The sequence below is a fragment of the Mobula hypostoma genome, chromosome 15 (assembly GCF_963921235.1).
Source record: "Mobula hypostoma chromosome 15, sMobHyp1.1, whole genome shotgun sequence".
NCBI lineage: Eukaryota > Metazoa > Chordata > Chondrichthyes > Myliobatiformes > Myliobatidae > Mobula > Mobula hypostoma.
The window spans coordinates 54,285,156-54,299,175 of NC_086111.1; the positions used below are offsets into that span (position 1 = coordinate 54,285,156).

At 40.1% G+C, this 14,020-nt stretch overlaps 1 protein-coding gene across 8 annotated transcripts in view; it reads right to left on the minus strand.

Annotated features, from left to right (window-relative positions):
* cacna2d3a (calcium channel, voltage-dependent, alpha 2/delta subunit 3a) overlaps positions 1-14,020 on the minus strand; it is an 892,602-nt gene that overhangs the window by 260,947 nt on the left and 617,635 nt on the right. For all 8 annotated transcript variants that reach the window (XR_010020451.1, XM_063068081.1, XM_063068079.1 and 5 more), the window contains 2 exons: positions 2,163-2,234; positions 1,676-1,756 (listed from right to left, as the gene is read on the minus strand). Coding sequence is in view for 7 of the 8 variants with exons in the window: in XM_063068081.1 (XP_062924151.1) it covers positions 1,676-1,756; positions 2,163-2,234 (153 nt within the window). In the remaining variant the exon portion in view is untranslated. The remainder of the gene's footprint in view (positions 1-1,675; positions 1,757-2,162; positions 2,235-14,020) is intronic.

Sequence of the window (14,020 nt, forward strand, 5' to 3'; positions counted from 1 at the left end):
TGTTCTATGTATTAACTGCTTACTTTTCCCCCACTGTTTGCACGATTTGTCCTCTTTTGCACATTGGATGTTTGTCTTTGTTGTGCGGGTTTTTTTCATGGACTGTATTGTATTTCTTTGTTTTGTGGGGGCCTACAAGAAGATGAATCTCAAAATTGTATATGGTATACATACTTTGATAATATATTTGAACTTTGAAGTTTTAAATATTTACCAGACTTGGTCTTTTTTAACATTTGGAATATATATGCAATACTTATCATTCTAACTAGAATATTCTAAGATTCAAATGACTTCAGACATAACAAAACTCTAAACTGCCATTTATGATAATGCTTTACCCCATACTGATTCTTAAGAAATGAAGTTTGCTTGGAGCTGCAGGTGAAGAAAAACAACTGAGGAATCAGTGAAGGGATATTAGTGTGGAGAGACATGTTACTCAAAAGCAGTAGCTCCAGTGGACTCCTAAAAAGAAACACTTTTAAACTTCTTACAGAAGACCCACAACCCCAGATGTTCTCTCCTACTTTATTTTAACCACCACAGAGAAAAATATTACTATTATTGTATTAATTTAGACATCTAAAATTTGGATATAAATATCATAGAATTCTTAATGTCAACTTTAAGCATAAAGCAATGTTATTAACTCAAGTGTTTGCAACTGATGTGCTTAGCTTCTGATAGCTTTGCTAGTAAAATCCTAGTATATAGATTTTTCAAAATTACATGTATTAAAATAGAAATATAAACATTTAAAGTTCATAGTGCATTCTAACATGGGGCCCATTGGCAGTGCCATCACTCGAGTCGAGTGTGATGTTCTCTAAAGAGGTTGTCTATTGGCGGGTTCTCAGTGGCTGTAGAGGCTGATCTGGGACCAGAGATTCTGGTGCAGTATATTAACCTCTTTATTAACCTTATTACCCACTTATTAACACACAAAAAATGTTGGAGGAACTCAGCAGGCCAGGCAGCATCTATGGAAAAAAGTACAGTCGACGTTTCAGGCCCAAAATGTCAACCCTACTTTTTTCCATAGATGCTGCCTGGCCTGCTGAGTTCCTCCAGCATTTTGTGTTTGTTGCTCGGATTTCCAGCATGTGTAGATTTTCCCTTGTTTGTGATCTAACCACTTATTCATGCAGTTTATTAATCACTGCAATTAATTTGAGTGATCTGTAAACATTTCCTTCCATCCCTTAAGTACTCTCAGCTTCGCCATTCGTTGACTATTTGTTCATCGTTCTTTGGCCTGAATACTTTTTACTGCTTTCCTGCCACCTTCATCATGTGTTGATATATTCCATCAGAGTGCAGTTTTCCTCCTGGCTATCAACCATACCGCCAGTTCTTACAGTATCTCCAAACTCTTTAGTTAAGGCTCCTGTATAAACTATGGAAGACCCGTACCCTGCCACTGACTTGAAGAATCTTACTGCAAACAGGCTTCCTGTGACTTAAAATCCTGTCCACCTTTACACTTTGCTTCCTACCAATAAACATTATTGTATCCAAAAAAATAAGATTAGAAGACTTCGAAATGAAATTGGCTCAAATTTCGCTGAGGTTTCTACCAACTATCAACAGTACTTTTCATGGATGAATCTCAGAAAGTCCAGGGGAATATTACAAATGACCATAAACACAAAGGTTTCATCGGTAGACTTACCTTATACTTTGGAATAACCTTCAAAAGCTCTTTTACTGGAACATCCGTTCCCACCACACCCAGAAGAATACCTTGAGTGCGCTGACAAGGCAATAAAAAGATCAAAATAATTATCTCCCATAAAAAGAACTCCATTGATTGACTATTACTAATAACTTACACCTTCTGTATGTTTTTCAGCTTCAGTTTACTCTCTAATAACTGCCTCACTTCCATTTATCCCTCCCTCTTCCCCAAGGCACAGGATAGCCCAAGGAGGTATGCTTCTAAGCCTCTTGAATTGTCTTTGCTGGTTGATTTCATGATGCATATGACACCCCCATGTTATGCTTTTTATCAACATCATCCCAGAATTAAAACCGTGCTTTGGACATTATATCTTCTTTGCCTCAAAAAAAACTCTACTACTGAGCTCATATTCTTTGCACTTGCTGTAGATTACAAATAAGGTCAATTGCTGGATGCAATATATTGAATGTATACTCACTGTTTCATTTTTCTTGCTAAATACTGGCATTGCAATCGTGGTCATCAGAACGCGATCTGAATCTGTTGTCAGCTAAGAAGCAGAAAGAAAAATATGATTATACTATTGATGATTTGAGCGACACTGTCTATTATAATGACCAGTAACATAAACTAGTCAAATTTTCAAAGCAGAGGCTTTCAACATTATTTTGATTTTTCACCACTGAAGAGAGACGATTCATTCCAAGTTTCAGGTTTCATCAGCCATGGAGTTAACTTTTCTCTATTATCCTAATTCTTAACTCTTACTGGTTTTAATGCTGCTATAATTGCACATCTTTAACATTGAATAGGTTTGTCAAAAGAAGCAGGAATTTTTATAACTAAAGAAACATGGAGGCTAAATTTGAACGAAATGTACATTGGTTGCCAGGCAAGATTAACTGACGTCCAATGCAGATTGCTACTTTTGCAGAATGTTAATTTGTGAGATTGCAAGTGTCGAGCCAATGTTTACCATTGTGCTGCATAGTAGCATGCCTCAGCTGAGGGATAAAATTGTATGGGCTGGCAGCACAAAAACATTATGAGGGTGCCCAGCAAACGTACATCAGTGCAGTATAGCCTCCAGTAAGTAAAGAATCTTGTGGAGGTAGGGGGAAAGGTTCAGCTTTGTGTTTAAAGAATTAAACTGCTAAGTAAATAAAGTGAAATTAAAACAGTTAGAGCAGGTGATGTGTTGCAGCTCTTCTATGTGGTAGCTGTTGAAAGTTCTGTGATTCAAGGCAGCCATATTTGAGGTAGGTGCCTGCAGCTTGGAGAATTTCTGTTCAGAGTAGGTGAAATGGAAATTGAGATTCAGACTCTGTGATTCTGAAAGCAATCACCCCTTTACAGAGTCCTTATAATAGATTAAGTATTGTAAGCATGCATCAGTCGAGCAGAACAGAAGTGTGGTATGAGTGAGACATGATGAGAATCCAAAAGGTGGCACAGGAGGAGCTTCAGCCCTTCAATGTGTTCAATGCATTCTTGAAGTTGGTGTGGATAACAGCAAGGACTGCAGAGCGCATAAGCAAACTGATAGCTCACTGATAGACACACATTTAATTTGGGGGTACGGAAAGCGGCACATTTGTGAAATAGAACAGTTAGAGGTATAGATTACTGATCTCTGCAGGTACGTGCATGATTTCTGAATTTTGCATTGCCTATTCAGTGCCAGCATTCAGGATAATGTGATAATGCACTGCAGCGAAATAGGTAATGTTAATATAGAAACAGAGAAACGTAGAACATACGGCACAGTATAGGCCCTTCGGCTTACAAAGCTGTGCCGAACATATCCTTACCTTAGAACTACCTAGGCTTTACCCATAGCCCTCTATTGTCCTAAGCTCCATGTAGCCATCCAGGACGCTCTTAAAAGACCCTATGGTTTCTGCCTCCACCACCGCCACCGGCAGCCCATTCCACGCACTCACCACTCTCTGCGTAAAAAACTTACCCCTGACAGCTCCTCTGTACCTTCTTCAAGCACCTTAAAACTATGCCCTTTCGTGCTAACCATTTCAGCCCTGGGGAAAAACCTCTGACTATCCACACGATCAATGCCTCTCATTATCTTGTACACCTCTATCAAGTGACCTCTCATCCTCCGGCACTCCAAAGAGAAAAGGCCGAGTTCACTCAACCTATTCTCATAAGGCATGCTCCCCAATCTGGGCAACATCCTTGTAAATCTCCTCTGTACCTTTTCTATGGTTTCCACATCCTTCCTATAGTGAGGCGACCAGAACTGAGCACAGTACTCCAAGTGGGGTCTGACCAGGGTTCAATATAGCTGCAACATTACCTCTCAGTTCTTAAACTCAATCCCACGATTGATGAAGGCCAATGCACCGTATGCCTTCTTAACCACAGAGTCAACCTGCATAGCACCTTTGAGTGTCCTATGGACTCCAGGTTCTATCATGAACAAAAATGCACATAAACATAAGGACACACCTTTAATAAGAGTCAGAGAGAGAACATGGTGGCTACACAAATTTGAAGTTCTTTCCTTGGACGCATTCAGATTTCACAGCAAACTAGATGAATAAATGGCGAAGTAGAAGTAAATGGGGATAATCGGATAAGCCGTCATGGGGACACCTTTGCAAAATGGCTCAGAAAGGAAATAAAATATTCCAAGGAACTTAATTTTGGCAAAAATGGACAAAATGGAGAAGGAGAAAGGGTAGCCATAATAATAAAGGATGGGATAAAGGTAATATAGAGAAAGGATCATAGATAAGGAACTCAAAATGTGGGAGCAGCTCTTAAAAAAGCAAGGGGCTGTATATATTGGTTACAGTTCTCTACAGTCTGAAGCAGTGGTGGTAATGTAGGTTGTTATTGCATTAATCAGGAGATTAGAGATGTAGCAGGGCAATATAAAAATCATGAGCAAACCATCTTTGTAGGAGTAATAAGGAGGATAAATTTATGATTTCTGTAAGAGATGGTTTTCTAGATTACTATGTTAAGGAACCAGCAAGGGAACAGCCTACTGTATATGGAATATTGTGACATGAGAAAGGGTTAATTAAAAAGCTGGTGGTGAAGGTAACTCTATGGAATTGTAATCATAATATTGAAGAATTTCATGCAATGATTAAAAATAATTTAGTTTGATCTGAATCCAAAAACTTAAATCCAGGCCAAACAAATTTCAAAGGTATGAGGTTGAGTTAGCTATAATACATTAAGAAACTAATTAAACAGTAATGACTAATACTGAGTTAATATTCGTTACAATAAATACATATCCATTTAGTGCTTAAAAATTTAACAGAACAAGTTGTGATTAGAAATGATTAGTAAGATAACTTAAAGAAAACTTTCAAAGGAAAATACTTAAAATGTTGGAATGAAGAGCAGTAAATAGGAAATTTCAGAATTCAGAAAAGTCAGATTTAGGTATTGATAAGAAAGGGGGAAGTAGAAATCGGGAATAATACAACATGAAACTGTATTAACTGGACTTCAAAAGCTTCTCAACTAAAAAGATTAATGGAAGATATTGAGGGTCTCTTACAAAACGAGACCAGAGAAATTATACCGGAGATTAAAAAAATGACTGAACAATAAAATAAATATTCTCTGACCCTACAATCATCAACACCAACAAAGTTTACCAATAAACAGCCAAGAAAGCCCAGATGGTGTACAGAATCCCTTCAGTTTGCTGTCCCCCCATCCCCCACCCTGAATATAACATTTCAGTTGATGATTCTGTGAACCTCTCATTGGTAAAAGCTTGTTAAAAATCCTCTGCCTTTTCTGAAGAGCGGCCCATTGCTTAAACCACAATGCTCAGCTCAGCTCAGCTCAGCTCAGCTGCACTCTGCGGGCCTAACATTGGCTGAGACCTTGAACCCTTTGGACTGTTGCTCAGCATCAATCACAGCTAATCAATATTGTAGCCACTATTGCTGGGAATAATCAAAGATGCATTCAATATCAAAGATACATCATTGCAGTTTGCATTCACTTAGAAGTGAGGATCCCTGAGTTATACGCCAGTTGGGATTACAGTTGACTATTATAAGATGCACAATGAAAGAGAACTGAAACATCAGCAGGGAAAGCATTTGGACTTGATTTTCCTACATTATTTCCAACCAACATATTCTTATTTACTCCTGTCACTTACAGTCACCTGCACAAAGCAGGACTCCAAGGGCAACAAGGAACAAATACAGTGGGATGCAAAAGTTTTGGCACCCCGGTCAAAATTTCTGTAACTGTGAATAGCTAAGCGAGTAAAAGATGAACTGATTTCCAAAAGGCATAAAGTTAAAGATGACACATTTCTTTAATATTTTAAGCAAGAAAACTTTTTTATTTCCATCTTTTACAGTTTCAAAATAACAAAAAACGAAAAGACCCGAAGCAAAAGTTTGGGCACCCTGCATGGTCAGTACTTAGTAACGCCCCCTTTGGCAAGTATCACAGCTTGTAAATGTTTTTTGTAGCCAGCTAAGAGTCCTTCAATTCTTGATTGGGGGATTTTCACCCGGTCTTCCTTGCAAAAGGCTTCTGGTTCTGTGAGATTCTTGGGCCGTCTTGCATGCACTGCTCTTTTGAGGTCTATCCACAGATTCTCGATGATGTTTAGGTCAGGGGACTGTGAGGGCCATGGCAAAATCGTCAGCTTGCGCCTCTTGAGGTAGTCCATTGTGGATTTTGAGGTGTGTTTAGGATCATTATCCTGTTGTAGAAGCCATCCTCTTTTCATCTTCAGCTTTTTTACAGACGGTATGATGTTTGCTTCCAGAATTTGCTGGTATTGAATTGAATTCATTCTTCCCTCTACCAGTAAATGTTCCCCGTGCCACTGGCTGCAACACAAGCCCAAAGCATGATCGATCCACCCCCATGCTTAACAGTTGGAGAGGTGTTCTTTTCATGAAATTCTGCACCCTTTTTTCTCCAAACATACCTTTGCTCATTGTGGCCAAAAAGTTCTATCTTAACTTTATCAGTCCACAGGACTTGCTTCCAAAATACATGAGGCCTGTTTAGACGTTCCTTTGAACCTTTTAAATAGACCTTTTTTTTGGGGAGAGAGGGAGAAAAGGGGAGAGGAGAGAGAGAGGGGGAGAGGGAGGGGGAGAGAGGGGAGAGAGAGGGGGGAAGGGAGAGAGATGGGGAGAGAGAGGGGGAAAGAGAGGGGAGAGAGAGGGGGAGAGGGGGAGAGGGGGAGAGGGGGAGAGGGGGAGAGAGATAGAGAGAGAGAGAGAGAGAGAGAGAGAGAGAGAGAGAGAGGCTGGGGGGGGGGAGAGACACACAGAGTCCATTTTTCAGGTTAGCTTGCCCAATCCTAAGGCAGACAGGGCAAGCTTCCTGGACTTATTGCCTGCACCAGGATTCCTATACCATATTTTGTAACGAGGGGAGGAGGCTCTCTCTGCACTCTGCCCTTCTCTCCTACATACAATACAAGGCAATTGGGTCAGGTGCGGCAGATAGCTGGCTGTGCTAGAATGAGTATGAACCTATTAGAGATTGCGTGGGTTGTATTTTAGTGCATGTTTCTGGGTGTAAACCACCTTGAAGTGTTTGAATTGGCTCGCGTCAGTGTGAAAAGCAGTAACAGCCCAGTCTACAAACAAAATCTCCGTTCCTCAAGGTCAGTTCAGACCTATACATAACCTATACAGACCTATACAGACCTATACAGTTCAGACCAGAACATAACATTGAAAGAGGAACAACAGGTGAGGAAAGTGGGCACCAGGCTGTACATTACATCACCAAGTCAGCAGAAATGTAGCTGTTGGCACCACAGCTTTACAACAGCCTCAAAATGGCAGCACTTGTCAGTAAAATTCATTTACCTGGCCAGTTATGGCTATCAGAGACACTGGCTTAGTGTTTTGAACTCCCTGTCGCTAGTAATTACATTTTATCTGCGCAGAAGTGTCAGAGTCCTGTACGGTTTCCTTTGGCTGCTGTGCAACATTGTTGCATGCAACGCCGTCGTGGGCTGCATCAAAGGTGGTGATGGATCGGCATACTGGAGGAGATTGAAAATTTGGCTGAGTGGTGTTGGAACAACATCCTCTCATTCAATGTCAGCAAAGCCAAGGAACTGATTGTAGACTTCAGGAGAAGGAAACCAGAGGTCCATGAATTGGTCCTCATTGGAGGATCAGAGGTAGAGAGCGTCAGTAACTTTAAATTCCTGGGTGTCACTATCTCAGCGGGCCTGTCCTTGACCCATCATCGGAATGTCATGGCAAAGAAAGCACCCAACAGCAGCTCTACTTCCTCAGGAGTCTGCAGAGATTCGGCACGTCAAAAATTCTGACAAATTCCTATAGATGTGTGGTGAAAAGTGTGTTGACTGGCTGCACTATGACTTGGTATGGGAATACCAATGCCTTTGAGCAGAAAATTCTACAAATGATATTGGATTCAGCCTAACACATCACGGGTAATGCCTCCCAACCATTGAGCACATCTACATAAAATGTTGTCGTAGAAAAGTAGCATCCATCATCAAAGATCCTCACCACTCAAGCCATGTTCTTTTCTCGCTGCTGCCATCAGGTAGAAGGCACAGGTGCCTGAGAACTCGCACCACCAGGTTCAAGGGCAGTTACTACCCCTCATCCATCAGGCTCTTGAGCAAAAGAGGATAACTACACTCATTCTATTTCTGGTGTTCCCACAACCAATGATCTCATTTTAAGGACACCTTATCTTTATGTTTCATGTTCTCATTATTTATTGCTATTTCTTTATATCTGCATTTGCACATTTTATTGTTCATTGATCCTGTTTACAGTTACTGTTTTATAGATTTACTGATTATGCCCACAGGAATAAGTATCTCAGGGCTGTGTGGGGTGACATGTATGTACTCTGACAATAAATTTTACTTTGAATTTTGATCATCAAAACTTAGCAGGACAATTTCCTCTAATTGCCCTTTGCAGTCAGTTCATAAATATGATCTTATAGTAGACATTTACAATTCAACTTGAAAATCTTCCTGATAAATTTATTATGTCACTCATACTGAGGGAATCATCCCCATAAATGTTAAAGCTTCAGAATGGGATTGTTGCCCAGGGAAACAGGATATTCTGACAGTGTTGATACCATTATCATACTGTAAAAATAAAATGAGCTGGATGTGAAGACTATGCATATGAATTTTTTAAATTGTATAAGGGAACAAGTTGAATTGGACTTGGCATATTTGTTTTAGCCATGGCAATACAAAAGAAAAGCTATGCATAATAATAAATCACAAAACGTTAATGGGATTCTACAATATAAACTGATCTTTAATTACAAAAAGTCAATATTAAAAATTAAACAAAAAACAGATAAAATTGATAAACAGAATGATGTTCTGTTAGTGATCTGGTGGGTGGGCTGGTGAGGAAGGGGCTTGAATGCTCAATGTTCAAAGTACCTTTATTATTAAAGTACATATATGTCACCGTATACAACCCTGAGATTCATTTCTTGCGGACATATTCAATCAACCCACAATAGAACAACATAACAGAATCAGTGGAAGACCGCAACAACTTGGGCATTCAACCAGTGTCCAAAAGTCAACAAATTGTACAAATACAAAAGGAAAGAAATAATACTAGTAAATAAATAAGCAATAAATATCAAGAAGATGAGATGAAGAGTCCGTGAAAGTGAGTCCATTGGTTGTGTGAACATTTCAATGATGGGACAAGTGAAGTTATTACCTTTCGTTCGAGATGCTGACGGTTGAGGGATAGTAGCTGTTCCTGAACCTTGCGGGGTGAGTCCTGAGGCTCCTATACCTTCTTTCTGATGGCAGCAGTGAGAAGAGAGCATGTCCTGGATGGTGGGGGTTCCTGATGATGGATACTGCTTTCCTGTGATTGTTTCATGCAGATGTGCTCAACAGTGGGGAAGGCTTTATCTAAGATGGACTGGGCTGTAACCGCTAATTTTTGAAGGACTTCTGTTCAGGGGCATTGATGTTTCCATACCAGGCTCTGATGCAGCCAGTCAATATACACTGCACCACACATCTATAGAAGTTTGACAAAGTTTTAGATGTCATGCTGAATTTTCGCAAACTCCTAAGGAAGTAGAGACACTGCCATGCTTTCTTCGTAATTGCATTTAAGTGCTGGGCCCAGGGCAGGTCCTCTGAAATATTAAGACCGAGGAATTTAAAATTGCTGACCCTCTCCACCTCTTATCCTCCGATGATGACTGGCTCACGGACCTCTGATTTCCTCCTCCTAAAGTCAATAATCAGCTCAATGGTCTTGCTGACATGAAGTGAGAGGTTGTTGTTGTGGTACCACTCAGCCATATTTTCAATCTCCCTCCTCTATGCTGACCCGTCACCATCTTTGATTTGGCCTATGAATGTGGTGTTGTCAGCAAACTTGAATGTGACATTGGAGCTGTGCTTACTCACACAGTCATACATGTAGAGTGAACAGAGCAGGGGGCTATGCAGAGTCTTGTGGTGCACCTGTGCTGATGGAGATTGTGGAGGAGATGTTGTTGTCAATCCAAACTGACTGGGGTCTGCAAGTGAGGAAATTCAGAATCCAATTGCATAAGGAGTTACTCAGGGCAAAATCTTGGAGCTTATTGATTAGTTTATAGGGAATGATGGTATTGAATACCGAGCTGTAGTCAATAAAGAGCATCCTGATGTATTCATCTTTGCTGTCCAAATGTTCCAGGGTTGATTGAAGAGCCAATGAGATGGCATTGGCTGAGGAACTGTTGCTCCAGTAGATAAATGGAGAGGATCCAAGTTGCTTCTCAGGCAGGAGTTGAAGTTTCATCACCAACCTCTCGAAACACTTCATCACTGTGTATGTAAGTGCTCCTGGATGATAGTCATTGAGGCATGTCACCATGTTCTTATTGGGCATTGGTATAATTGAAGCCTACTTAAAACAGGTGGGTACCTCAGACTGTCGAAGTGAGAAGTTAAAGATCTCAGTGAACACTCTAGCCAGCTGATCAACACAGGGAAGATCAAATTATTGCCAGACTGCCTAACAAGACTCACCTCCAATATAAATGTCCTTGAAGTTCCCTGTAAAGCTCCAGAAAGGATGGTGTGTCAGAAATGAAACAACCTAAATACTGTTGATATGGTAACTGTGTCGTAGTAGCAATACTGACACAACAAGAATTGGCTGGTAAAGTATCCAAATGACATGAAGTAACCTGGAATTAGCTTTTATCATCTTTTATAGGAAAAATAATTACTTTTCATTACACATGTTGTGAAAGCGATATGCAATTGCACTTTTAGCCAAAGGTTAATTTGGACTTGCTACAACTCCACACCAATAAACTGAAGATGAATACAAGGGACAGGCATCTTATTGAGCCTGGTTTCAGAGGCAAATAATGCTGATACATGAGGCTCTTTTTACTCTCACTTGAGGCCACTATATCCCACTTTCAGAATATTCCACAATACACTTTTAGTATCAGTGCAGTTCTCTGGAGAAGGATTTACTGATTGGGTGAAATGTACCTTCTTTGCTACCTAAAGGAAAACTGCAAGGCAGTGAGTCATCAGCAGAAGACATCGTTCTATCATGAGTGCTAGGATTAATGGCTTTAGAATACTTGATAAAAGGCATAAATGTTGCTAATTTGATTTAATTATTTTAATTTACAAACATAATTGAATATGCCGGTTCGCTGCTGCTGTTACTGGGCAATCGAGAATCTTCCAGAGGGAAGGCCCCAAAATCCCCGGCTTTGCCTGCTGCTGGTGACCGAGGCTGAGGTTGAAGTGTTCGGATAGAGATGGTGCTCGGTACTCGGTGTCGGAGGGCTGATTGGAGGCTCGAAGTTTTCGGACAACTCAGAGTCGGACTGTGGTCGGGCATAGCAGGGAGAGTTTTCTTCCTTCTTCCGTCTGCGTGAAATGTGGGACGTTCGAGAGACTGAACTTTTTTACTGTGCCATGGCCTGTTCTTCATCAAGTTATGGTATTGTTGCACTGTTGTAACTATATGTTATAATTATGTGGTTTTTGTTAGTTTTTCAGTCTCAGTCTGTCCTGTGTTTCTGTGATATCACACCGGAGGAATATTGTATCATTTCTTAATGCATGCATTACTAAGTGACAATAAAAGAGGACTGTGTGTCCTCATAACCTAATCTAATAATCTGGGTAATAATTGTTACCTCACATCAAAGATACCACCATAGATTACAGGCTACTCATCATCAGGTGGATGATAGGAGAAAGACATGATGGGACAGCCTTTCCTCAAGTTGCTTATGGATCTTACAGTTCCACAAAAGCTAGACATCACAACAAAAAACTCTTTTGCCTTTATGCTGCCTTTACACTTAAACCATCAAGGAATGAATTCAGAAGAGACTAAATTTTTGTGCGGGAAGTCCCATCATTTATAAAATTTAACACAGAAGACTAACACTGTACTTCCTTCAAATATTCTTATACTTTAGTTATAAATTTACACTCAACATAGATATGCAATTAATCTTCCCAAGAAACAGAGAAATGGCATGAACATATTTACACATTGAAATCGAAGGGACCACTTCCTAATTTAGAGCAAAGAGAAACTTATACATTAACTGATGTTTAGTTGATAAAAAGCCATGGTAACTTAAGGTTGTGAGAAGGTTTAGATAAAATCATGTCCTATTAACTAATTTATCTAATACAACTATTTTTCTTAAGCCCTTACACTGCTAGTAGGTTCAGGGAAACTTCGGTCTTCCTGCATTGGCCAATTTTGCTTGATGCTGGAACAACACTACTAACATATAAAAATCAGGAGTAGTCATATTACCATTTATACAAGACCACGGCTAAACTACACAAAAGTGCAATAAATTAAACAGTTTACTTGTTCAGCATCCCTCCTCATTTCCTTAATCATCTGTTCTCCCTGTTCCTTTATTTCCCAACTTTTCTCAAGTTACTGGAACCCCTTTTTATTTCATATTAAGGGGGATGATGGGTGAGAGGACAATGGGAGTGAATTTAAACTTGTCTGCCTTTGCGGATAACATGGTATTTTAATTGTGGGCTGGGGTCAGTTTCCTGATGTGGTTTGGGGCACACATCCACTTCACACAGATCTTCCAGAGGAGTCCTTAATCCACACCGAAACCTTTAGCTGATGCAGAATTCCTTGCTGCAAGATATTTTTGTTATTGTTCCTTTAAGAAGACCTCACCTCTCTGATATCCTCTAAATTATCCACCATGTCTTCATCGTTGTTTACTTGCTTTTTTGGCCTGCCTTACTCTGCAGCATGTGGAAGGAGGTGTGAAATGAAAAGGACAATTTGAAATAAGAGTACTTTTATTTTTGATGGTCTCAGCCTCCAGAAGTAGGCATTCCCTCTGAGAATCAAGATACAAAAGCATATCTCTCTTACAGTATATTCTCTTAGTTAATTACCACTATATATGATTCAACTGCACCTTGTAACCGAGAAAGAGGGAAGTACGAGAGCAAGTACATTTGGGGAACATGGTTCTGCTAACTGAATCGTGACAGTGGGGGCAAGCTGACGAGCAAAGCTTGCCATTGTATGAAGTGTCTGAAGGTACAGACAAACAAGTTAATGCTAGGTTTGAGTCTGATTTGTTGAGATAATTGGTAAGAATGAGCTGGGGCTTAGTTATTCAGCAGCATGTATGCTTGGCGGTGCAGAAGCAGTTGAAAGTGCATTCACTGAATTTGCCTATGCATGCAAGAGCAGTGAATTCTTTCAATCATGCCCCCAGACCCATAGGCCTTGACTTGTAGCACTGACTACCACAACTTTCTGAGTATGAATCCAAGGTGTTTTCTGTTTGAGCCTCTCCATCAAAGACTCCTGTGCAGCGTCAAGAAAATGTGCTACCAGTGCTCTCCATTGCTGCTCCATTCTTCATAGCCTCCCAGGTTAGAATCACTGACAGAATGCCTGTCTGCAGACAAAAGTGCTCTTCTCCTTTAAGATACAGAGGCTGGCGTTAAGCAATGTACAGCAGTTAAACTGGTGTCTATCTCTTACAATATTGCACAGCCCCACTGCTTTCACACAGCAAATGGCACGATTACTCTTGGTTGTAACTACAAGCAAAAATGAGCAGGAAACAAGAATTTTACATGGCCTGGTTTTGACAATGTTGAATTTGACTTACAAAGACTTGTAAAGAAAATAACATTTACGAGGGGTGATTGATAAGTTTGTGGCCTAAGGTAGAAGGAGATGAGTTATTAACTTCAAACTTTCTGCATAATCACTCAAAGAGTTGAACTGCATGTGCATGTAACGAGAGCTGTATAACTCATCTCCTTCTAACTTAGGC